This window comes from Podarcis filfolensis (genome assembly GCF_964270895.1).
Source record: "Podarcis filfolensis genome assembly, chromosome: 1".
Classification (NCBI taxonomy): domain Eukaryota; kingdom Metazoa; phylum Chordata; class Lepidosauria; order Squamata; family Lacertidae; genus Podarcis; species Podarcis filfolensis.
Genome location: NC_139604.1, coordinates 60,483,407 through 60,508,291, shown reverse-complemented (window position 1 = coordinate 60,508,291; position 24,885 = coordinate 60,483,407). Strand labels below are relative to the sequence as shown.

Sequence of the window (24,885 nt, the reverse complement as noted above, 5' to 3'; positions counted from 1 at the left end):
AGTGAGAAAGAGCCAGTCCTGAGTGAACTGCACTTTACAATGACAGCTGCAAAGGCATGAGAGGAAGGGAGAAATGCACTGGTTTGGCATTACGATTACATTAAGATCACTGCACATTTCACCTTTGGCCATTAAAAAAAAAAAAAGGAAAAGGAAACATTCTCATAATTATTTGAAATGGGAAGGAAAGAGAGAAATCGAGCAATGGATAGTTACTATGTGATTGTCAAAACTCCCAAGATATCACTGTGGGTTATTCTGGTAGTGTTCTGAATTTTAAGAAAAAGAAGTTATTTTAAAACAGGGGTCAGCAAACTTACCGCACCTCAGGCCGGTGTCTCCAGTGCTGATTGTGCGGCGGGCTGGAGAGCGCGTGCCCATATGCGTGTGCACACACTATTTCCGGTGCACTTCCGGGTCGGAGGAGCACCAGAATTAGCTTGTGCGCATGTGCACGGGCCTCCTCTGACCCAGATGTGCACTGGAAATAACACTTGTGCATGCTCAAATAACACTTGCGCATGCACACAAGCTATTTCCGGTGCTCCTCTGGTGCTCCTCTGGGCAACTGTGCAGCACAGTGCTAGTAAGAGCAGGCAGTGGCAGCGAGGTCGCCACGGGCCAGATAAATGAGTTCCTCGGGCCTTATCTGACCCGCGGATCTTAGTTTGGGGTCCCCTGTTTTAAAAGCATCCCCTTCTAATTACACTGCTCAGTCTGAGCAGTTGTTGGGACAAATCACCACTAGAGGCTGCCTTCTCACTGCTTTACAGAAATACTTCTGTTTTTCACAACCTTCCCTTCAGTAAATAGTATGTTGGTGTTTTTTTTTTACTGAGTCATTTGTATCTAGAGTTGGCAACCTCAAACCTTTAGAAGTGCCTCCATCCCTTACTCCATAAACTGTAGGATTTTTTTAAAGCACACAGGTTATTAGGGATTTACATGTATATGTTTTTGGAAAATTGCAACTTTAAAATGATTGTGGGGGAGACATTCTCTCAATTTGACAGTGAATCAGATAACTCACATCTAAGAAAACACCACCAAAGCTGGCTTCTACTGTAGCTTCTTAGCAGGGAACCCAGGAGGTGGGGAGGGCCACATTCCATTCAGGGCAACTTTCTGAGGGCCACTTGTCAGGGTCAAAGGTTAATATCAGGCATGTAAACAGTCCTTTGTGTGGTTGCTTGTATTGAGTGGGAATTGTCTCCAGTTAGGGAAGCAATTTGAAAGCTGAAAGCAAGCCAACTTTTGAGGCCATTAATGAACCACAAATGGCAAGACAGGTAAGTGCAGGTATGCAGGCTGGCAGGCAACTTTGGGTGTATGTGTGCGCGGGCTAGTAACTTTTGAGAACTCATTAGCAATGCTAGTTAATATACTGTGCTCAGCCAACACACTGGCTTCAGAAATTCATGACTGCCACAAATCATGGAGATATAGAAAATTGCAAAAGAAATTGGCATGGGTGAGAATATTCTCTCTCTCTCTCTCTCTCTCTCTCTCTCTCTCACACACACACACACACACACACACACACACAGTGCAATGTGAGATGATACTTGAGCTTAAAGTGTGTGTGTGTGTGTGTGTGTGTGTGTGTGTGTGAAAAATAAGATCAGAGATGACAGCTACTTCCATGACCAGAAGATTGCTCAAGGCACAGAGATGGAATATAGAATCACTTCCCACATTCACAGCAAACCCAACGAAGCCTCCAGGATCCAGTGGTGCTGGACTGCTGCTTAATTCCAGCTGCTTTTACATGGTTACAATTTGCACACAGGATCCTCTGGATACTGCAAAGCTATTATCTCTAATTTACAGAGAGAAAGAGAAAAATCGATGCAAAGAGAAATCGATGTCCTTTTTGCCCTAATGCAGTGTTGTTGGCAACTAGAGTGGGCAACAGGCCAATCCAAAGCCAACCACCGGAGCAATTGGCCAAGTGCTATGCCACACTCCTGCCTAGCCCCTGCTGGGGAAGTATGCACCTTTCATGATATTCCTGAAACCTTTCTCTTTCTCTTCTGTGGTTGATTACCCATATGTTTTCTGCAGCGCTGTTTGTTTGTTTGTCTGTCCTATAGCAGCTTTCAGATCAATGGTAAACTGCATGACAGGTATCCATGGGTCAGACTTTGCTTACAGGTACCCAGTCGCCAATTACGCTCATAACAGTAAACCTGAGACAGGAACTGTAGCATGGTGGTCTCCCAAGCTCTAACCTTGCCCACTTCAATCTTGCATATTACTAGCCCATACCTGTACAAAAGCAATGCCAATCCCCACTGCTCCAATGATTTTCAGGTGTTCCTGGATGAAGTTTTCCAGTTTAGTGATGCAGCCACCCTAGAAAGAGAGAGAGAAAATTGTTGACATAATTTCAAGTTTAATTTGTGTCTTCTTGTGCTGTTTCGAGATTCGCATGTGAAAAAAAAGTTTTCACACAGCAAATAAATGCAAGAAAATAAAAAAATGGGCTGGGGCATCTGAAGAAATGCTCATCCTTGCAAGGATTTCTTGGCCTAATGCTTCACTTTAACCATGTTACACATGTGGCCTGAATAGAGGGCTCCTACAAAGTCAAATCAGTAGTAGTAGCTTGAATCAGTGGAGCATCAGCAGCCAACTGTAAACCTGTAACATCAACAGGCACTAAAAAAAGAGATGAAGTAGAACACAGCGTTAGGGAAGCTCAATCGCTGTCTGCCTCCATCTTTAAAATATTGTCTTTGGCCTCCTGGTGGCCTGTTTATCTGCCTTGCCAAGTCATTGCAGACAGGAGAAATAACAGGATTAGCTGCAGTGTGAGGCAAGCTTTATTTTTTAAGTTGTTTGATTATTCCACAAATGTATTCCCACTGGGTAGTGGCCTAAGGAAGAAAGCACATGAGTACATGGCTCATGGTTTCAAAGCTCAAGCCAGTAAAGGCAGAGCTGAGGAGACTCAAGTTTAAATCCCCCATGAGCTATGAAGCTCATGGGATGGCTTTCAGTCAGTCACCATCCCTCAGCCTTGCCTACCTCATGGGATAGCTCTGGCGAGGATGAAAATGGAAAGGAGTATCTACAGAACACACTTATAACTACCGTATTTTTCGCTCTATAAGACGCACCAGACCACAAGACGCACCTAGTTTTTGGAGGAGGAAAACAAGAAAAAAAATATTCTGAATCTCAGAAGCCAGAACAGCAAGAGGGATTGCAGCACAGTGAAAGCAGCAATCCCTCTTGCTGTTCTGGCTTCTGGGATAGCTGCGCAGCCTGCATTCGCTCCATAAGACGCACACACATTTCCCCTTACTTTTTAGGACGGAAAAAGTGAGTCTTATAGAGCCAAAAATACGGTACTTTGTACCAATTTAACTTCTATGTCTCCCCCCAAAGAGGTCTAGTTTGGGGAAGATGCTTAAAATCCTTTGTTAAAGGATCTCCTGTCCCTTCCCATACAAATATGGTTCTCAGGATTCCCTAAGGAGAGGGAACGAGTGTTTTGAAATGTGTTTAAACTGGTTATGTAAACTGGTCATTCTTTCTACGTTTCCTTTCAGCAGCCTGTCACAGGCAGGTCAATCTCAAAAGGCAGACTGGAGGCAAATGTTGCAGAATATAAATACTTCACTATTCTTTCCAAATCTTTGGAAATATTATTTAATACATTTCTTTATATCCACATAAATGGCACTTCTGTGTGATTTACATGAGAGGACAGTTCCCTGCCCCAATAGGCCTACAATGTAGAAACAAGACAATGTGAGAGAAGAGACGAATGAGGAGGATATGGAGGCCAGGGCAAGCTGGGGAAGGAAATACAAAATGGTGGAATCTCCTTTCAAACGAGTATCTTTTCTCACCAAAAGTATGTCCTATTGCACTTTGGAAAAGAAGCTAGGGGGTGGGCAGCAGGAATCACCTGGGCCCAGCAGTCAGCAATCATGCCCCGAGGCACAGGGCTTAGTCTGTCTCTGCCTGACTAAAACAAGCTTAGTTGCAGAAGTTATTCATGCTCCTCATATCATTTAATCCCCCTCTGAATCCTGTTGAAAAATGATTGCTTCATTGCCATCACTCTTTGGCAGAACACTCTGTAGACTGAAACATCAACTGACAGTTGGAAAATTGGAATTCCGTGGTTAAAAAAAACTTCCCAAAGTATTTTTGAGTTTAAGGGGACAAACTTTTTTTTAAAAAAAATACAGTTTAGGTTGCCAAGTCTGACTGTTTGTCCCTTTTCATTGAAAATGGTAAAAACAACAACCCAAGAACACCACAAGATGGTGGCAAAGTATCTCTGCCTCACCTGCCCACGTGTTGGAACAGAACGGTTGAGGAATATAAATATCTATTTGCGACTAGTTTTGTGACTACTCTAGAAGAAAATCTTCAGGCTGAGAGGCTGAATCTGCTGTGGTGCCTTGCATGCAACTTGTTGATAAAAGTAGTCTCAGAGCCATCTGGCATCCACTTAACTTTCAGATAAGAGGGAGGCAGCTCAGGTCTGATTTCTTACCTCTTTGTAGATATTCGAAGGATGATCTCTTTGGCCACATTTATCTGTCACTGTCTTGCAGCAACTGTCAGGGAACTTCCGGTTTAATGCATCAGGAGATTTGATCCATTCACTGTCACTCCAATCTGAAGCATTATGGCTGCCACAGCACTTAAACTGAACACACACAAACATAAAGGTAAAGTTTGCAGGGCTTATTGCCAAAAGATGTTGCAACACTCAAGTTGTCTATGGTATCATGTCTGTGAATGCCTGTACCTCTGGCCTGCACAACTGCAGGAGCATACAGCCCACCAGTCATACAATAGAAGAGCTATTGAGCTTTTGCAGAGCTAGAGGGCTGTGCACATTTCTTCCCAAGAGCAACACCAAGCTGGGTTTAGCTGGCATTTCTGTAAGGGAGTATAACTATGACTGCTGACTGGTTTCTTTTAAAGAAAGCATTCCTTAAATATAAAGCCATCCTTGAACAAAGATATACATGGTGATGTCACTGCTACTTACTATACATATATGGGATGTGTGTAAGCTGGCCTATAAACATCCTGCTGCTCTTTTGACAGTCAATGAAGAGGCTACTCTGGTTGTTCTCGCTGTATCAAGCTACATTCTCTGTAAGCAGATCAAATATTCGGCATGGTGTAGAAGAGACATAGAGTGAACTCATTCCTGGCAGGCATGCTGTACGCTCACATGCTTCCTATCCATTACAGTCCAAGCGAGTCTCCTCCCTTCCTTGCATTTTCCCGTCTTATGTCATGTCTGCAGAGAAACACCCTAGGCAGGCAGACAGAAGCTCGGCATGTGTAGGCCTGCCATACGCCCAGATTTTCCTGGACATTACTGGGATATCAAAGGGGGAAATTTCCAAAAGAAGGTGCTTTGTCCTGGATCTTAGGCAAGTAAAAAAAAAACAACCCAACAATTTGGGTGGTGTCCTGGTTTTTACTTTTTGAAATATGGCTGACAGATTGAGGATGAATCCTGACAAGACAGAAGTGCTGTTCTTGAGGGGAAAGGCAGGTGTGGAGGACTCCCTGGTCCTGGATGGGGCAACTGTGCCCCTGAAGGAGCAGGTGCACAGCCTGGGAGTCATTTTGGACTCACAGCTGTCCAGGGAGGCACAGGTTAATTCTGTGTCCAAGGTAGCTGTTTACCAGCTCCATCTGGTATGCAGGCTGAGACCCTACCTGCCCGTGGGCTGTCTCACCAGAGCGGTGCATGCTCTGGTTATCTCCCACTTGGACTACTGTCTAGAATATCAACATTTTAAAAAGCCACATAAGTATAAAAATATTGCTGTGGTAAAGTGGTTTTACTAACTAAAAAGTAGGAATAGTAGGAACCAATCATTCCCCTGTCACTAGCCAAGGTTTCACCTTCTTTCTGAACTGCGGCAAGTCTCAAATAACTTTCTGTAACCTTGGAGCTACGCAGCTGAGTGCACTTCCTCTCCTGTATGAATTACAGCCTAAAACAATGAGATGCCTGTCCAAGTTTTCCAAACTAGGTGTGTCAGACAACACAAGTGCTCCCTGATGGAATGACCTAAAATAGGGCTTCTCTGCTTGATGGAAGATAAAATCTCTGCCTTTTCTCTGTGCTCTGTTGTAAACTGGATTCCCCATCATACACTTCCATCACTAGAGATTACTGGCTCCGAGAAAAAGATGTGACAAAGAAGTAGCGGGGGCTTCATCACCTTCCACATTCGGAAAGGCTGCCACATTTGCTCCAAATGAAGATGTGTCTGCGCTCTCACTTTTCTCTTCAAATGACATGTGAAGGTATAGTGGATTGGTGCTTCGGAGACGCAACCACTAAATATGGCCACCTGTTTATTTTAACCAGCTGCACTTGTGCTTCTCTTTTGGGACTTCTTGTGCCAGGAATGAAGCCAAGAGGCAGCAATGTGCTAATAATACATGTGGCCTGTACAGCACCTCTTGACCAAGGAGGTTAACCAAAGTAGAAGGCATGGGAAAGTGATCTGTACAAAGTAGGAGGCATGGGGGAAATTATCTATATTTGGAAAGCCCAGTCAGGGTATCCAAGGGACTGCTCTGTGTGGTCAAATACTCTGCAAATATTCTGACAAGCTGTATCTCACAAACTCTAGATCTCTTAAGGCTGGTTCATAGTTATTTATTCATGTCATAAAATGTATATACCGCTTGACTGTAAAAAGCAAACAAACCTCAGAGCCATTTACAAAAAGAGAGAGAGAGAGATAAAACAGTAATTTGATAATTTCATGTGCTACTCAAGAAAATGGAAGTCTGGCGTTCCCCCTCTCCAGTTGTGAATCAAACAATCCAGATGAGCAGAGGCCTATATATTTTTCTATGCAATTAGACTCTCATTTTGCAACGCAGATAGCATTTGCCACAAAAAAGGGAGGTGGAAAGAAGGCCTGTTGCGCATCAATGTGTGTGCAAGACCTCAATTCGCATAATAAAATCGTCCATGTGCACAGGAGGTGTGCATGAGAATGAAGCTCATTCCCACCATGTTTATAGAATCTACAGGCCATAGCACAGCACAGCTGGATTCTTGCAACCCCCATTCCACAGCACATAGGATCTTCTTGCAACAGCAGTATGCAGGTCCAAATTGCAACTGTGTATACCAGCTTCTGCCCAGCTGGTGCTCTCCATATATTTTGGACTACAACTCCCATCAGCCTCAGCCAGTAGGGCAAGCTGAGGCTGATGGGCATTGCAGGCCAAAATACAGTATCTGGATGGTACCAGCTGGGCAGAGGCTAGTTCACAGAGATGAGGCCAGAAGATACATGTCATAGATGCCCTTGTGCATTTTAACAATAAAACAATGAACAGACTACTGCAATCGACACAAGATAATATCACCAAGGCAACTATATGTAAACAAACAAGAAATGTCCATAAAAATGGCAAAAGTAGTTTCCTTCCCAAATAGGTTTTATCTTAAACAACTGCAAATGCAGTAAATAAAGAGTTCACTTGTGATATATCATGGGCTTGGATATCAATCAGACGTTTCATCGCTAAAGAGCTTAGTCATCGAGTTTTGTAGTAAATAATATATACAAGAGAAGACAGTATGTAAACGACTTGAAGGAGGGGTATATCTGTCCCCATCTGCATGTTTCCATTGGGAGGAACATAGAAAGAGAACGATGTCATTCAGTTTGTCAAACCTCCTACAGTTTAGTGACGAAACGTCTGATTACCAGAACGATGTCCAAGCACTGAACCACTGGAATATCACAAGTGGACTCTTTATTACTGAGTTTGCAGTTGTTCAAGATAAAATCTATTTTGGAAAGAGAAGAAATGAGCACTGAACCTCTGATATATTACAAGTGAACTCTTTATTTACTCCGTTTGCAATTGTTTAAGATAAAACCTATTTGGGAAAGAAACTACTTTTGCCATTTTTATGGATGTTTGTTACAGATAGATGCCTTGGTGTTTATTATCTTGTATCAATTGTTGTGCATTTTAGGCAAGTGGAGAAACCATTCCACATATTTGGTGGAATACTTCCTTCCATAGTCAAAAGATGTAGAATCTTATCACCCTATTTAAATCCATTTCCTAAGCCTACCTCCTGCTGCAGTTTGTCCACCGCACTAGTCACAGACACTTCGTCCGGCTTCATGTACTTCTGGGTCATTGTCTCCTTCAGATTTTGCTTCAGCTCCGTATTCAGCTGCATAGGGTGGGGAAAAGGTAGTGGGGATGGAAAAAAAATATGAATAACATCCTTCTTTGACATAGCTCTCTGTATGATAACCAACACAAAACTGCACCCAGAATGACTCAATAGATCCCTGGTCCAATTTTACAAGATAAATAAATTTGGGAAACAAAGGTGAGATGGAGAGTTGCAGAGTGTTAGGCAAGTGGGTTGCTCTAGAGCAGGATTAGGACCCTGTGGCTCACCAGATGTAGCAGGACTAGAACTCACAACTTCCTGGCCACTGGCCATGTAGGCCAGGACTAATGGAAGATCACATCCCTGCTCTAGAGAATCCCCAAGCTCTAGAGAATCCCCAAGATGCAACAAGCCTTTCTTCCCTTTTGCCTAAGTAGATCACAATCTGCTGGTGAGATCTGAGTGATCTGTAAGAATTCTGACTCCCAATCCTTTAACAATAGGAATGACACACTCCCCTTCTCCCCTCTAAATTAGGCTGCTGAGATTAAGAAAGCTGCAGGAGGGGAACCAGCAGTTGATTTGTGTCCAACTGGACTGTGAGCTTAGTTCTGCTACTGAAAACAATTCCCGAGTTGAAAGTGTTCCAACAACGTTCTACCAGAATCACACTGCCACTATTTTGCTCCAGTTGGTGGACCTTGGGTGTCTTCTAAAAAGCCAAATACACATCCCACAATCCTGAAGTCTGGCCGCTTCTAGCCTAAGCTTATTTTCTAAGATTTTCTGTAAAATAAACAGGCATCCCACTTCACTTGAATTCTAGCTTGTTTTATGGCCCTGGGGCTCCACTGGCTTGGGCCTAAGCACCTGGGCTTGACTGGATTCATGGGACAGGCTATCAGCAACCCCAATACTTTTGAAAGTACAACTCTGAAGTTGTCACCATGAGCTACATTTTCTCTCATGCATGCACTTCACTGCTGGTGAATGACATGGAAAGTTCCATCAAACTCTTACTACAATGTACACAGAAACAACAAAGCTGCCTTATACTATGGACTCGTCCAGCTAACTACCTGTCAACCCTGATTGGCTACATATCTGTAGGATCTTGAGCAGAGATCTCTCTCAATCCAACCCATGGAGATCTTTTAACTGCAAATGTCAGGAACTCAGCCCAGAGACCTTTCAGCATCTAAAGAAAATGCTCTACCACTGAAGCACTTGGGGAGGGGAGCAGATGCCCCAGGAAACAAAGCAAGGGTTTTTGCATCAAAATACAGCAGTGATACATCCTTAAATTCCACTTGTACAAGGTAAACATATCAAAGGAGTGACTAGAGCATCATTTGTTTGCCAGACTAGTGCTTTGATTTGAACCCAAATGATATGAGGCTTTAGAGATGAATAATTAACACAAATACAAGGGGAAAGGTTTGCTGGCACCAAAAGCAAAATGAGAGAGAGACTCAATTAGCAGATGCCTTCCAGGAAAAACAAAATAAATTACCTGTGGGCTCATAGGAAAGAACTGCAGCGTGGAACAAAGGCAGCAAAAGCAAATACACAGAGTTTTATAAGCATATTGGGGGAAAGGGAAGCAAGGAGGGGAAAATAAGAGGAAGAATCACAAAAGACAAAGTGCATTCAACTCTAGATATAAGGGGAAAGGAGGCTTGCAAGGAAGGCGTGGCAGACACAAGAAACAGAGGCTTGCAAAACAAGTAGGAGCCACACAAACACTGGTGTCCCTCCCAAAACTACAAATCCCAGCATGCCATGCTCACTTGCTTGCATTATCAAAGCCAATCCCATGCATTCCTGAAACAGCATTTTAAATTAGCTCATCCTTCCTGGGAAGCTGATTGGATAACCATCCTAAGAGCTAATGATTCCTCAGACAGCTTTTGAAAAAGAAAGCTTCCTCTCTTTGAAAAAATGTTTGGCCTGTTCTATGCTGGATGATTTCTGTCCATATGAAGTTGTGATTGCTTAGGAATTGTTCAAGGCAGCCTATTAAAAATTTCCATGCAAACCTGGATATAGGAGTTAGCTTCATTTTACCTTACCCATTAAATAAATAAGATGCAACAAAATCCCTGCAAGAGGCTATGGGGTGGAGGGAACAGACTATAAAAAACCCCATCTAGAACAGCCACCCCACCTGGTGCCGTCCAGATGTTTTGGACTACAACTTCCATCCTTGATAACCTTGACCACGCTGGCTGGGGCTGTAGTTCAGCAAGATCTGGAGAGCACCAGGTTGGGAACGGCTGATCTATGCAAAGCTGGTGGCAGCTTACGAAAGCATGTGGTGTAGCCCAGGAGATCAAGCTTTGTTGAAATGCACACATCAGTTTTATAAAAGGATATGTGTGAAGACCCGAGTTACGGTGTTCTGTCACATACCTATCTTCCCATTGCCTTTAGGCCACCAGATCTGTATACTTGTAGCTGAATGCTGACATCAGAATTGTTTAAACAAAATATGGATGATCCTGAGGAAGTTGGTGCATGTAGACCTCTTATTTTCCCCACTGAGCTTTTCTGAGTTTAGTCGCACTTATTTATGCAATAGGAAGGTGCTACAGTAACAACAGCTTTTTGCTAGTAAGGGGGGAATCTTCAGCACAAGCAATCAGACTGTTAGTCCATTTCATACTAATGTGACAACGGAAAAGAGAGAAAGAGGCAATGCAAAGGGAAATTTGTATTCCAAGCACAGGTGCAGCAGCTAGCCAGATGCTTTGTTAGAGGGTATTTTCACACATCAAGACACTTTTTCTAGATCAGCTCAATGCTGATCTATTTCATGCAGTATTAAATTGGCAAACTCATACACAATTCATAGGCAAATACCATTTCGGGTGGCAGTGGTAGTTTTTTTTTAAATTTAAAAAAAATCAAATTGATATAAATCACTGGGTCATATTGTACAGAGACATTCTCAGAGTAGACCCACGAAATGGTGTGGTTTTTTTTACACATAGAATTATTTTTGTTGATGACGTTTTTCACTGTGAAATGGCTTCAACATATTTTATGGGAAGTGATTCATAAATGGAATCAAATAAATAAATACATTGCTGCACCACAAAACTGGCTCTGCTTGGGCCAACATTGTAAACGAATGCATGCAAATAAGATTTGAAATGAAAGTAAGTTTTTTTTATACACCAGAGGAAGGTACCGGGAGAGAAAAAAGGTAGGACGAGATGGGCTCATAACACACCTTTAAATTGAACTCTCAGCAGTCGCCACAATGCGGGCCTGCTATTCGAGGACACTTAAATATCTCTTGTACACCCACCCCTCACCCCATCAGTTCAGGGTATCGGTTTATTGGCCACAGTGGCCTTGGTATGGGGCATCACTCATCTCTGCAACAGACATGTTCATAGGGAACCGAAGTGCCTCTGCCCGCAGCAGGCTTCTTTCACCTGTGATGTTGCCACTGCTGTCACTATAGGGCTGGCTGGGATTGGGCATGGGAGTATGAAGGGAAACCACAGCAGAATGACGGGTGGGGCTGTGCAGAGCGAAAGGAGAACCAGTGTGACATAGCGATGAAGAGTTCAAATCCCCGCTCAGCCATGAAGCTCACTGGGTTGTTGTGAGGATAAAATGGGGAGAACCTTGTACACCCCCTTGAAGGAGAAGGTGGTATATAAGTGTAACAAACAAACAAACAAACAAACATGTGCATGCTTTTTTATGACAAACACCAGGACACTTGTGAGAAGTGAAAGGCAATGGTGTGAGAACCCTGGAAAATACAGTCTGTCAAACTGAGGGGCTCTTTGCTAGTTATTAGTGGCTGCTTACCTGCTGGTAGTAGATATAGGCCAGGATTCCAGCAATTACCTCAAGCAGGAAGATGCACAGCAGCAATATAAAATACTGCAAAAAAAGCAAAATGACATGTGTTAGAAAAGACCAAAGCATAATGTCACCACCGGTGAAAGGCAGCCCTATGCAAATCTTTGAGGAAATGCTCAAAGCTAACAAATTGACTGCACTTCCTCCCTAAGAAACATAGACTGGCAAAACCAGCAGAGGTGGGTGCCAACGCTTGAAAGCCCAGAGAATGGGCAGCACGGAATGGGGAAAGTAACTTGCTGGGATCCAGTGGCACAGCTAGAGATGAAATGTTGGGTTCAGTAGATTCAGCAACAAAAACCAGTGTAGTTAACATATGAAGCTGCCTTACGCTGACTCAAGTCCACCCAGCCCAGCATGCCTACTCAGATATGCAATGGATCTCCACAGCTGTCTTTCATAGTCCTGCTACCTGCAATGCTTTTAACTGGAAATACCAGGGATTGAGACTCAAATATTCCTGCATGCAAAGCACGAGTGACCAATCCTCGGTTCGTCCCTGGGCGGTTTTCACAGCTGTGGTTCCTACTTCTCTCCTGCCAACGCCACTTGTCTTGAAATGCAAGCCCTCCAAAGCGACATCATTAGGAGCTCATCACAAGCTTGTTAGGGGGCAGTGGAATGCTTCCTTGGTGAGGGCAGGGAGGGTTTCAGAATAGCTGGGCTTCTTGCAGGGAGGGCTCTCCCAAGTGGGCAAGAGTCAGCAACATGCCTGCAGCAGCACAGGGCAGCTTCCGGAACTTTTGACTGAACCGTCAAAGAATAAAACCAGGGACAGGGTGCAACACAGAAGAATTTCCCTGCCCCAGTTGCTCAGAGACCCCCTAAAGCGGACCATTCTGCTAACAACCAACCCAGAACTTGAGCAAGGCTTGGATCATACAGAACTCATGACACGTTACATCACTAAGATTATGACAGTCTGACCTGTACATGTACCATCAGCAACAGAATTAGAATTAATATAATGGGAGAAATCTGAAATGTATTTGCTTGGAAACTCTTTGTATACAAGTATCAGCCACCGGCATTATGGTACTTAGCCACACACAATTACTGATAATGTGTTTTTTGGTATTGCAGTTTTAGTGACACAGGTGCTACACACACCACAACCTAGTCTATTGGCTATAATAGACTGCTTTTTACAAGCCCATGTCAGCAGCCAGCAGGATCCCTGCAAGTCCCAGGGGAGACTTCTGCAGCACCATGCAGGCAAACCCTGACTTAGGACACCCAAAGACCATCCTGCAAAGCCCCTGCCATTGGAGTTAAGGCAGGTAGTGACTAGGCAAGGATCTTCTCAGTTGTGGTGCCCTATCTCACAGAGTGTTTCCAACCGTTGGAAAACCTATGAAGTTCTATGCTGCTCTTGAAAAGTTTTTTTAAAGACCAGCATGTGTGTTTTTTATGCTCTTTAATAACTGCCTTTCAATCTTTCATCTGAGGGATTTAATTTTCTTATTTACTTCCTTTGCTAGCTGCCCTGGAAATACACACTAGTGAAGGTCATAGCATAAATGTTATTTAACTGAACAGTAGAAGTTAGAAGGGTTTCTCTGCCAGGCAGCCTTCAGTCTGTGAGAACACTGCATCAGCCATTCACTCACCCCACAAAGTGTTGCTGAAGCCTCAGACCAACTGCATGCTTGGACAAGGTATCCCTTTCATACCATGAGAATGAGTAACCTAGCAGCGCTCTGGCTAACCAAAATGGGAGACTGAAATTGAACAGAAGCACACCTTAACCCAAGGGACCGCTTTCTTGCTTTCTTTTTGGAGACAAGTTAGTCAGAGCTACTGACATCATCCCTTTGTCCAGCTTGTACATTAAGGAAAGAGGAAACAATCAACTAAGGAGCTGGAAAGTTGTAATTTCCAGTGCTTGTGTTCTCACATTGTCCCCTTTGAAAGTACACTCCTCCTCCCACAACCAGACCACTGAGGAGATATATCTATATGTATATTTCTCCAATGGCAGAACGATCAGGGCTGATAGAAAAGTCCAGATTTAAAACAGCACAGCTGTAAGACATCTAATATATATAGAAGCACGTTTCTTCTTTAAGAGGTGAGGTTGGAGCAGGAAGACAGAATCCATCAGAGTTCCTATTAGTCAAAGAGAGCTGCCTTTGGGGCAGGGAGAGGATGATATTCCACAACTGGGAAGGAAGATCAGTTAAATATCCTATGTGAATCATCTACTGGAGTACCTCCAAAATAAAGTTTTATGGAAGTCATATGATCTGAGTTGGAGGGGTGGGGGAGGAGAGAGACCCCACACTTTCTAATTCAGTGGGCCATCTACATACAATCATCATTATAAAGGAATATCTTCTAGCTTTCAATCATTATGGCTATAAAATAACACAACCGACACATCACTCCTCAAATTTTCATTCATCATGATGATCCACAAAGACTATCCTTACATATGACATTCTGTACTGAGCATCAAGATTATGACATTGAAAGAAACTGGGGTTACCTGGTGCAAAGTGGCCCTCTAGACTTGTGAAAATATGCTTGGGGTATGGCAGCCTTTGCCAATCTGGTGCCTTCCCTCCAGCTGCGTTGGACTACAGCTCCCATGGTGGTGGCTGGGGCTGATGGGAGTTGTAGTCCAACGTAGCTGGAGGGAAGGCGCCAGGCTGACGAAGTCTGGGATATGGGCTTAAGCTCAGGATTGGCAGAAGCCTTTGAGCCAACTCTGCCTGGCTGGCCACAAAGTGTTTGTTGTGCATGCTGCTTAACTAAACCGGAGACCAAGAGACAGGCGACAATAGATCTGTCACAACCAGCCACTCAGGGGAGGGGAGAATGGCAACAAAAGGCTCTTTTGTTCCCAAGAGACAATCATTAGTTTTCTGTGGCAAAACAACAAAAAAGGACAGTACCAAATTTTTCATCTGTAATTGCTGGCTTGGAAAGACAGAAACAAAAAGGGAGAAGTCTTCTGCACACTGGGCCATTGTGTGCCTGCCAAGAGGGATTGGTATGGTCTACAGGCCATGTCAGCTCCAGTATCATCACAAGCCATGAGAAATACCACTTCAGAAATATCATAGCACTTTCTTTGTCCTTACTGTACGGTGTCCCTGCGAAAGAGGCCTCTAACTCACACCTTCCTTTTTCACTGCTGCACTGGCAGAGAACGCGCCCATTTCCCAGCCCCACCAACACATTTAGTTGGAGCAAGCCTACTTTTCACATTATACTCTGACACACTTTCTGCAACACAAGTATTCCTATTGATGTCAGAAAGAGGAGCATATGAAGGATCTCATAGGAACACAGGAAAATGCCTTACACAAGTCTAGCCATGCCTCTGAATACTAGTTGCTGGAAACTGCAGGTGGGCAGAATGCTCTTGAGCTTAGGTCCCACTTGCAGGCTTCTCAGAGGCATCTGGCTGGGATGCAGGGCTTGATGGGCCACTGGCCTGATCCAACAGGGGTTATGTTCACTGGTCCATCTAGTTCAGTATTGCAGACACTGACTGGCAGTAGCTTCCCAAGGGCTGAATTAGTGGTGGGTCTCCCCAACCAAACATTTCTCTCTTTCTATCTTAACCCCTATTTCCCTGCTACAATTTACCATGGCTCTCCATGTCGATCCCTGCCTACACTGAGTTCTTCCCCCTTGCTCAAAGAACACTCACCACTCTCAGGAGGCTCCGCTGCTCCCTGAATGTAGCACAGCAGCCCAAGATGCCGGTGATCATGACCACAACGCCTGCCACCACCAGGATGTAGGCTGTTGCCATGTATGTATTGGACTGCAGGAGGCTTATGTAATCGCTCTTTTCAGCCAGGGTCCAGATGCCCACTGCCATCACAGCTCCACCTGCCAGCTTAAGAGAGAAAGGAAGATAATGAGTTAAATGCAGCTGGGGTGGAGAAAACATGAGGCACCATTATCTAGCAGAACCACCTATTGCCTCATCAGTGGTGGATCACCAAGGCCTGATTCAGGGTCCCTTGGCAGAGGGGCTCCTGCTGATCTCAATGAGGATCTAAGTTCAAGTGAAGTACCTTTTCACTCTTATCCTTGCCTATGACACTGCTTCGAAGATTTCTAATGGTCACTTTTGACGGAAGCTATGGGAAGAAAGAAAGGCCTATGTATGTGTAGAGGGCCTCCAGCCCTCCTGGAACTTACCACTTCAGAAGGCAATCTGGGGATAACCCAGTGGAATGCTCCCCTATGGCTATGCCACCAACACCCCATCTTCAGAAAGCTATTAGGGAGAAGTTCTAACCTAGCACTCACCTCAATATGGCTGTGCTTTTTGAGAAATAAAGGAGCAGCTAGAAGCTAAGCTCCAACTATCTGCTAATTTTGGAGCAGACTGGCTGTTCTCTTTAAATCATGCAGAAGAGCATTAAAAGTCATCCTAATCGCCCCATTGCTCCAGGATACTCCCAAATTCATAGTACAAATCAGCAAAATTGTTAAAGCTGGCTCCTTACCCAGAAAAAGAAGTTGAAGATGAAGAGGAGATATTTGAGACAGATGGTCCCACATGTTTCCTTGTTTTCAGAGTAGTCACGCATTGTCGCAATTTAGCAGGGCTGTGGAAAAGCTTCAAGAAAAGGGAAGACTTCTGTTAGAAAACCCTTTCCCCCTTTGACACCCAGTGTGCAACTGTCAACCGGCTTTCTTCTGTATTCAACCACCACTCTTAACAGGCATTGCCAAGATGTAACTTAAGAAACACATAAGGGGAAAAACACGGCTGGTAATACTGCAAGCCCACCCTGTCAGTTCCAGGACAGGTCAATGGAAGCTGCTTTGTACCCAGTCAGACCACTGGTCCATCTGTTGTCTACACTGACCAGAAGTGGGTCTCCAGGGACTGACCCTGGAGGAACCTTCTGCATGCAAAACAGATGCTTTACCACTCAGCTACAGCCCTTTCCCTACTATTACCGCTGGTGTTAAGATCACTATGTGCCAGGGCACATCTCTACCAATCTATGGCTCCCTGCTGATACTAGCAGGTATGTGGTCATGTGGCCAAGTCTTCTTCAAGGAAGACTGGGTTCAGGCTATCCAAGATTTCATAAGCCAGAAATGGGGAAACCTGTTGTCTTCCTGATGTTGTTGGACTACAACTCCCCTCAACCCTGACAACTGGCCAAGCTGGCCGGGGTTGATGGGAGTCCAGAGACATCCAGAGAGCCACAGGCCCCCCATCCCTGTTATAAGTTTTCACTAGCACCTTGGATTGTGCTGGAAAACCACAAAAACCCAGAGCACAGGCATGAGAAATCATCTTGCTCAGCTTCCCCTAATGATGCAGAGCTAGAAACAGCAGCCCACTCCTGGATTTCATGTGCAGTTAAGTGTTTGGTGCAGAGAAGTTTTCCCTTTTTTCCTCCCTCACATGATTCAGAAGCTATGTGACCTCCTCAGGAACTGGTACATGACACTGGGGGCAGGAGGAGATTCCCAGAATGGGAATATTTCCATGTCTGAGCCATCTCAGTCTGTCCCTTTTACCCAATTATGCAAGGAAAGTTTTATTCTTTTTCTCTTAGGATATGTGACAGCATAGCTGGCAGCAAGCAGGGTTCACAAGCAAAGGGGAGAGGCTGAGAGATGACAGCATACATCCAAGATAGTAAAAGGGAGAGAACAACAAGGCTTCCTGACAGCCCAGTCTTCATGAGAAATTACCGCACAGCTCTGCCAAAACATAAAAAGGAGCTTCAGAGGCATCCATTTGTCCTCAAAGATCCCACTCTCATCCACTGCTCCCCCACCACCACCACTCGGGATATACTGCTTGTATAAGATGAGAGATTTACTGTCCCCAGGACAAAAAACAAAATCCTTTTGTTTATCTATAGATAGAACAGATTATATCAACAACTGAAACAGACATACGTGCTACAAAAATAAACTGGCTTTGCTGTCATGATTCCCCCCCCCCAAAAAAAAACCCAGGATCCTAGAAACTACAGTTTTCCCTGTCTGGCAGTTTGACTGGCTTTCATGTTCTGCTGCTTGCTCAGGGTCCAGCTCTACCCCACCTCTGTTTGGATGATCAGAAACATGTTCATCCTCACCCTGTAGGGATAATTCATCCTGAAATGGACACCTTCCCATTTCCGTGGGCTTCCCCCCCAAGGGTTTGTTTAAGAGATGCTCTGCAACCTTTCTGATGTTAAGCACCAGGCATCTGGTTCCATTTTGGTTCAAGCAGAGGATCCCCTCTCAGTGGTACAGGCCCAGCTTATCCCAAAACATTCCCCAATGCCCCAAACACCTTAATCTTTCTCCCTGTGTAACCATCTCATCTACACATAGAGACAGCTCAGTTTCACTTAACCAACTCACCCTGCACATGGAACAGGGTGGCATTTCAGAGAAAGCTACCACCTCAGAGGTTGTGGTCTTCAATGTTACCTTCCAGTTCTGCACAACTACAGTTCTCCTTCTCATTGGTGAAGACCTGCTCATACAAACACTGACTTCCTCCTCTGCACAATCTAACAGGCTATCTAAACTATGGGTAGCATTTATAACCTTCATCTCAGCAGGCAAGTTGCCATCCGGTCTACAAACCTGTCACAAACCCAGCTCTTCATGGATACAATTATGATTGAATTGCCCCCTACTCCCTGGAGGTACATACACAGTGCAAGGATGACTTCCATTACCTTCATACAGTCTGGATAAATGCACGTCCCAGTCCCAGAAGGATGCAAAATTTCCGCTCATAATGCTAGAAACCCAGGGTCATTCAGTGAAGCTGAATGGTGATGGATTTAGGACAGATCAACACACATTGATGGTCACCAACTTGGATGGCCTTCGAAGGAGATTAGATAAATTCACTGAGGATAAGACTATCAATGGCTGCAAGTAGTGATGCCTGTATATTACATCCAGTACCAGAGACAGTAAATCTCTGAAAACCAGCTTCTGGGAACACAAGAGGGAAACTGCTATGGTGGTGAGTATCCTGTTTCTACACTTCCAATTGGCATCTAGTTGGCTACTGTTGAGAAACAGAATGTTAGGCTAGATAGGCCTGTGGCTCTTCTTGTGGTTAGCAAGAGAAATGGCTGCGGGTTCAGCCCTGATAGAAGTTTTCTATTAAGCAAAAAGTTCCAGGCGCTGCAACCTTTCCGCTGCACAGGGCAGTTGTTTCATCTCCTTGGATCCTTTTGGTTGCCCTTTTTCTGAATGAGAGTCTACCTCTCCTCTCCCCTGTAGAATGCTGGTAAGGATTGCAGTTTGCTGGGCTGATTCCAGATCAGTGCAGCAGAGGCCACATCTATGATGAGATGTACCATCATAGTGCATGAATCAGTTCTTTCAACCCTTGTATGGACATGTCACAGCTGGAAGAAGTTGGAAGTATCATGTTAACTATGGAACAAGACACCCAAAAGTAAATGCTACCAGCTGCTTCAAAGTATTATATTTCCATTTTAAAGCTGCACTCAACTGCACATTAACCATGTTCTCATATTTTCTCTCCCAGTGAGGGACAGCATTTAGCTATGCATGACTCTGATCCAACATGCTTAAAATATATGGGTAGCTTGACTAGACTTCTGTGTGTACATAATAAACACAATCTGAAGTTTTTGGGTTCTGATTAATGCTCATTGAACTGGTCTATTGGCCACATGTTTTTCCACGAAGCTGTTAAAGCTACATGGGATCTTGTTAGTCCCATCCCCATCTTCCACAAGTTGCATAGCACTGCTAGTAAAGCAAACAAGATTGTGAAGAGGTGCTAAAAGAGGGCTCTCCCATCGATTTTAGTGCTGTAGTCAGAGAACAGCAGAAGGTTTATGAAGCATGCTGATTTATGGAAGACGGATGGCCAGTGAGTCATAGAACAATCATTGCTGTCTCCACTGGCCCTGGCCAGGAATAGCATCCCATTGAACAACGAGACTGTTCTTGCATTTACATCAGCAACCCAAGGAAAGTACTACTGGAAATTAAACAAGCTATACAGACCATCCCACTTCACTGCTAGCATATTATTTTCATTTCCATCAAGAAGAAGGAATCAGTCTTTTCTACAGTGCTCTGGAAATGCAAAGTCAACACAACTCACAGGAACAGACTATCTAGCGCCAGAGCTGTATATGCTGCACTAAAATTCCCACCCCAGAATTTTGTGTTCCAGTATCCTGCATTCCATTCCAAGGAAATCTGGGTTCTGCAACCTATGTGAATTAGGCAAATCCAGCAAGTGATTATATTGCTTATTCTGCTTTTGCAAAAAAACACACACCAAAAAACAAAAACAAAAAAACCTCACCCCACTAATTGGAAAACTTGCTCGGTCCCACCCCTCGAACTTCTTTGATTCAACATGACTGCCTATACATTTTCACAACGGTAGGGGCTAGAAATTTCTCTTTAAAACAAGGGGAGTTGGAAAGGTGGGGTTTTGAGGGTGTTCTCTTATTTGCACTCAATAGAAATGTACTAGCCTACATTTGCAGAGCACACAAAATCCTTCACTGCACTCATAGTGTTGATCCAATCAAGGGCAAAGTTCAGGAAACCACCGCAAGTCCCTGCTTATCAGAAGAAAGGAGGCAAAGATCCCTTTAGCTTTAGGCACATTGCCTCAGTCTGAACACAGGAGATTGCAAGTTTAAAACCACCCAAGGCATTATTTCCCCTTTCAATCAAGCCTAGCCCCGCCCCATCCCTGCCGCACCTTAATTCACATAGCATTGCATCACTGTGCACACAAATCTGACTTCAAACACGAAGTGTAAAGCTGAAGAAAAAAATGGGATGAGCACTGGCACACTGGTTATGTGACAAGTCACCAGCTAGGCGTAAAGGGGCGCTACCACAAAGTCAACTTTGCAACAAGACTGTCTCGGCACAACAGCTTGGTTAGATCAACTGAAACACGGCAATGAACCTATTAACTAAACACTCAATTTGCACTTCACTTGTAGTTATACGAAATGGATGCCTAATATAACAATATTCTCCTCTAGCAGCCATAGGAAAGGAATGCCACTATATCTTAAGGAGGGCTGTAAAAAAGAGGGATGTGGTTGCAACTGGCAACTTTCAAATCTAGGCCTAGTGAGCTGTTTTGCTTACAGAGAAAGGAAATTAGAATTGAACTACTATTAAGAGAAACTGCACCTCTCCCTCTTCAAAGGGTAAGGTGGTTCATCCTCAAATCAAACTTATGCTCAGTCTGAAAAACAGAAGTGCTCACACTTAAGATAGTGGTTGACCCATGAGTCGAAAGCAGAATTTTCTCTGTGAGCCTCAGCACAGCATTTCAATCCATTTTTCATTTCTTTTTGCTTTTAACTTGTTATTAACTTGATATGATTTTATTGTTTGGTTTTTATGTTTTTATATTGTTGCAAACATTTTTCTGATACAGCAGTATATAAATATTTTAATAAATTCTCTGCCTGCAACTTCAGGCTTGCAGGAAAAAGGAATCACAGAGTTGAAAGAGATCACAAAGGCCAGCAAACCCAACCACATGCCAAGACATAGATGCCCACACATCAACCTACTGCTACAAAACCTCACTAGTGTGCCCAGACAAGCAGAGGCCATGAAACTCCACCAAACTCAGGCAGTGTTTAGATTTGGGGTGCTCTTTGGTTCCACCCCTCTTTCTACACAGCCTGTGTTTCATTCTAAGACATTCTGTTCTCATTCACCATAATGAGTTATTGGCTGCACAAGACCGTGCAAAGCGTAACATGCAGAATTCTCTGGAGCTGTTTATACACATCTCAAGATGTTCTTTATTAGCAAGACTACAAAGATCCTGCAGGCAATGTCATCTTGTTACTTACAAATGCATACACAGAGAAGGAAATTACCGCAGTTCCTCATGCTCACCATCAGCTTTTCTGCTAATGAAAGCAGGCATGTAAGTCTTTTGGGGTCCTCATTCACCAGCTAAGCAAGGAAAAGGAATCAGAAAGGGAGTGAGATGCCCTTCTATGTTCCTCCCAAAGCTCCCTCTTCCCCTAGCATAGAAAAAGATCACGTTTGGTAAGTTAAAGTAGGATTTAGAAACTCTTCAAACGTCAGGTTCATGTGCTTTTCCATATATCAGCCAGAAAACACAGGCAGTAAAACTTAGCTTGGTTATAGTGGTGAAAGTATAAATTATTGGGATAGGAATAGAAGAATGGCTTGGAGCAAACAGCTCATATCACGTTCCATGCTGAGCTTCTCAGGTAGACTGAAGGGGAACAACAGGTTTGATTACCTTCCTCTCAAGGTGGGGGGGGGGGAGAGGAGAATTGATCTAGCTAAGCCTGGCAGGACAGCTCACTCTATGGTATTAACCCCTTCATGTGCTAATTAGACTGGAGCATGTTGGTTCTAAGAGGCTGGTTATCCCACAAGATCTACCACTTGATTCCAATCTACCTTTTGTCCACCCATTTATACAGCACATTTGCACACACATGTGTTTTTAAGCATTTTTGTAACTCACAATGAACATTAGGCATGGGCAAGTGATTTTCCAAGCCACATACACAAAGCCACATACACAAGGGTAGGGCCCAGCTCTCTCTCAACTGCTCTAACTCTCCAGTCACATACATTACACCTACTTTGGGGGCTCCTCCCCAAGTAATGTCAAGCATGCATATGCTCTGCAAAGCCATTTGCTCACACAAACATATAATTACAGACTATATACATCTATTGAGTCACACACATGTTGCCAGATACACTTGTCTCAACCTGTACAGGAACAAAGAAAGTAGGTCCTGAAGCTATTTCTGCTTTAACCTATCCTGAGTTTAGATCTAAACACTAAACAGGACCTTAGGAAACAAAGGCCAAGCAATCCTTACATTTAAACGGAAACATAAGTCAACAAAAATAGCACAACTGAGCATTACCAACCCAAAAAGTGAAAGCTCTTTTTCAGGGGGGGGGGCAGAGGCTGCCTGCACATTTAGTCTGTGTTATATTTGTTTTTGGCAAGGGTGTCAATGTTTTGTCTGGTTTTCTTTTTGAGGGAAAGCATCGCCATTTTTTCCTCTGTGAAATGGGTATTTTGTGATGCCAACAGCAATTTCTTCAATTTCAAATGTGTTTCTGTGCCCAAAAAGGTTTCACGTTGTGTGTGAACCTGACCAAAGGCTTAAAACTATGGTTGAAGGAGAAATAAGGTTGCCATATTTCAAAAAAATTAGACACAAAAGTTGTTGAGCTATTTTGGAATATATTAGGCATATCTTGCAATAAATATTTCTACTTGGGGTTGCCATACATCCATATTTTCCCGGACATTTTGCCAATTTCCACCCAGACACTGCTTCCAACTGCAGTATTCCAGGTATGTCCAGGAAATTCCAGACATATGGCAACCCTAAGTAGAAATATTTATTGCAAGATATGCCTAATGCATTCCAGTATATAGCTTTATTGGAGGGTGTTTTTTCAAAAGATAGCAGGACACGTAAGTCAACAGAATGTTAAACAAAATATTTCTTCATCTATTCATCATATTCTTAACTTACCTTACCTTATAGGCAGCTCAAGCATAATTTAACCCTTTAAAACAATTTCATAAACATCAAACCACAACAAAAATGGTTAAAACAAACTAACCAATTTAATCATTCTCTGTACAGCACCCATGATCTCAAAAAAACATAACAAGCCACAATAATAAATAACAATTCTAAAAAATGTGTTTACCCTGGTCTCTGGACTTCTTTTGAATAGTAACATTTAAAAATCCTTAATAAAAATGTTAGGTAACTGTTAGTCAAGTCTTGAAACATGCATAAGGTCATATATTTATGATGAGCACTCTGCAAATTCTGTATGACTAAGAAAGTGTCTACATCAGATAACAACAGACAAAAATAACTGTTTGCAAAGACAATAGACATGTGGTTCTAAAACCCTTCGGTATCTCCACAGAGTTAAAAACAAAGCTGATAGCAGCTCTACTCATGGACTAATATGCAGGGATGTTTAAAAATAAGCCTGCACACTTACCAACAAACAAAAGTCACAAACCACTCTTCCTTGCTCTCAAATACAAGACTAACTCATGCAAACATTATTAGGGCTTGCCTTTTAACCCATGTCGGCTTTGTAAACTATTTGAATGAGCCAACAGGGAGGTGGAGGAAAAGGTCATGGAAATTTGCCCTCAATCAGAAGACCATGATTTCCCTCCCACCCAAAAAAAGTAAGATTTGCCCACAGTTCTCCCTCACTTAGACTTTACTGTCCCTGTTTTCTACAGAGATTTCTTGAGAGATCCATAGAAAGCAAACAGTTGCCAAAGACTCCTGGTTATTATAATCTTTATCCCACAATTAAGCTGTTCATCTTTAAGATGCTGTTGGACTTTTTGGTTGGTTTTTTAAAACTCTGCCAAACTGCACCTGATGACATTAGGAAGTTTGCCTGAACAAGGTCTGCATGACTTGCTCTATGAAGAGCAAATATGTTCTCTGCAGGTTTAAGACCAAATATTTGGGGAAAGACTGCTGCCATTGACAGGCACAAACCTGAACCCATCTAAATTAATTCCTCTATTATCAAGACGCTTGTGGGAAAGAAAGGAACCTCAGACACAAGCCACCTGATTCTTATATGGCTTCCAATGCCTAAAATGCATGGTTCCTAGAGAGCTTAACTGAATGTTAAACAATTTGGAAAGCAGACACACACACAAGCCTGACCAATCTTATACCAGCTTGGGAGAAATACACACTGAGCGAGGAGGAACTTTTCACATTTGTTATCCCTATGTTGCAATAGGAGGCATTCATGTGTACACACTATACCTGTAAAATGCATTTCCCCCCTCAAAGAATTCTGGGCTGTAA

The 24,885-nt window shown here is 43.4% G+C and overlaps 1 protein-coding gene across 9 annotated transcripts in view; it reads right to left on the bottom strand.

The window, feature by feature from the left end:
• CD151 (CD151 molecule (Raph blood group)) overlaps positions 1 to 24,885 on the bottom strand; it is a 40,866-nt gene that overhangs the window by 3,143 nt on the left and 12,838 nt on the right. For 6 of the 9 annotated variants that reach the window (XR_014542046.1, XR_014542047.1, XR_014542049.1 and 3 more), the window contains exons 2-7: positions 16,513 to 16,625; positions 15,702 to 15,893; positions 11,987 to 12,061; positions 8,108 to 8,212; positions 4,517 to 4,672; positions 2,269 to 2,355 (exon numbers count right to left, since the gene is read on the bottom strand). Coding sequence is in view for 5 of the 9 variants with exons in the window: in XM_083588160.1 (XP_083444286.1) it covers positions 2,269 to 2,355; positions 4,517 to 4,672; positions 8,108 to 8,212; positions 11,987 to 12,061; positions 15,702 to 15,893; positions 16,513 to 16,596 (699 nt within the window). In the remaining 4 variants the exon portion in view is untranslated. Of the gene's footprint in view, positions 1 to 2,268; positions 2,356 to 4,516; positions 4,673 to 8,107; positions 8,213 to 11,986; positions 12,062 to 15,701; positions 15,894 to 16,512; positions 16,626 to 21,910; positions 21,971 to 24,885 lie in introns of all 9 variants that reach the window. The other 3 variants (XR_014542048.1, XM_083588163.1, XM_083588159.1) reach the window with 2 other exon arrangements.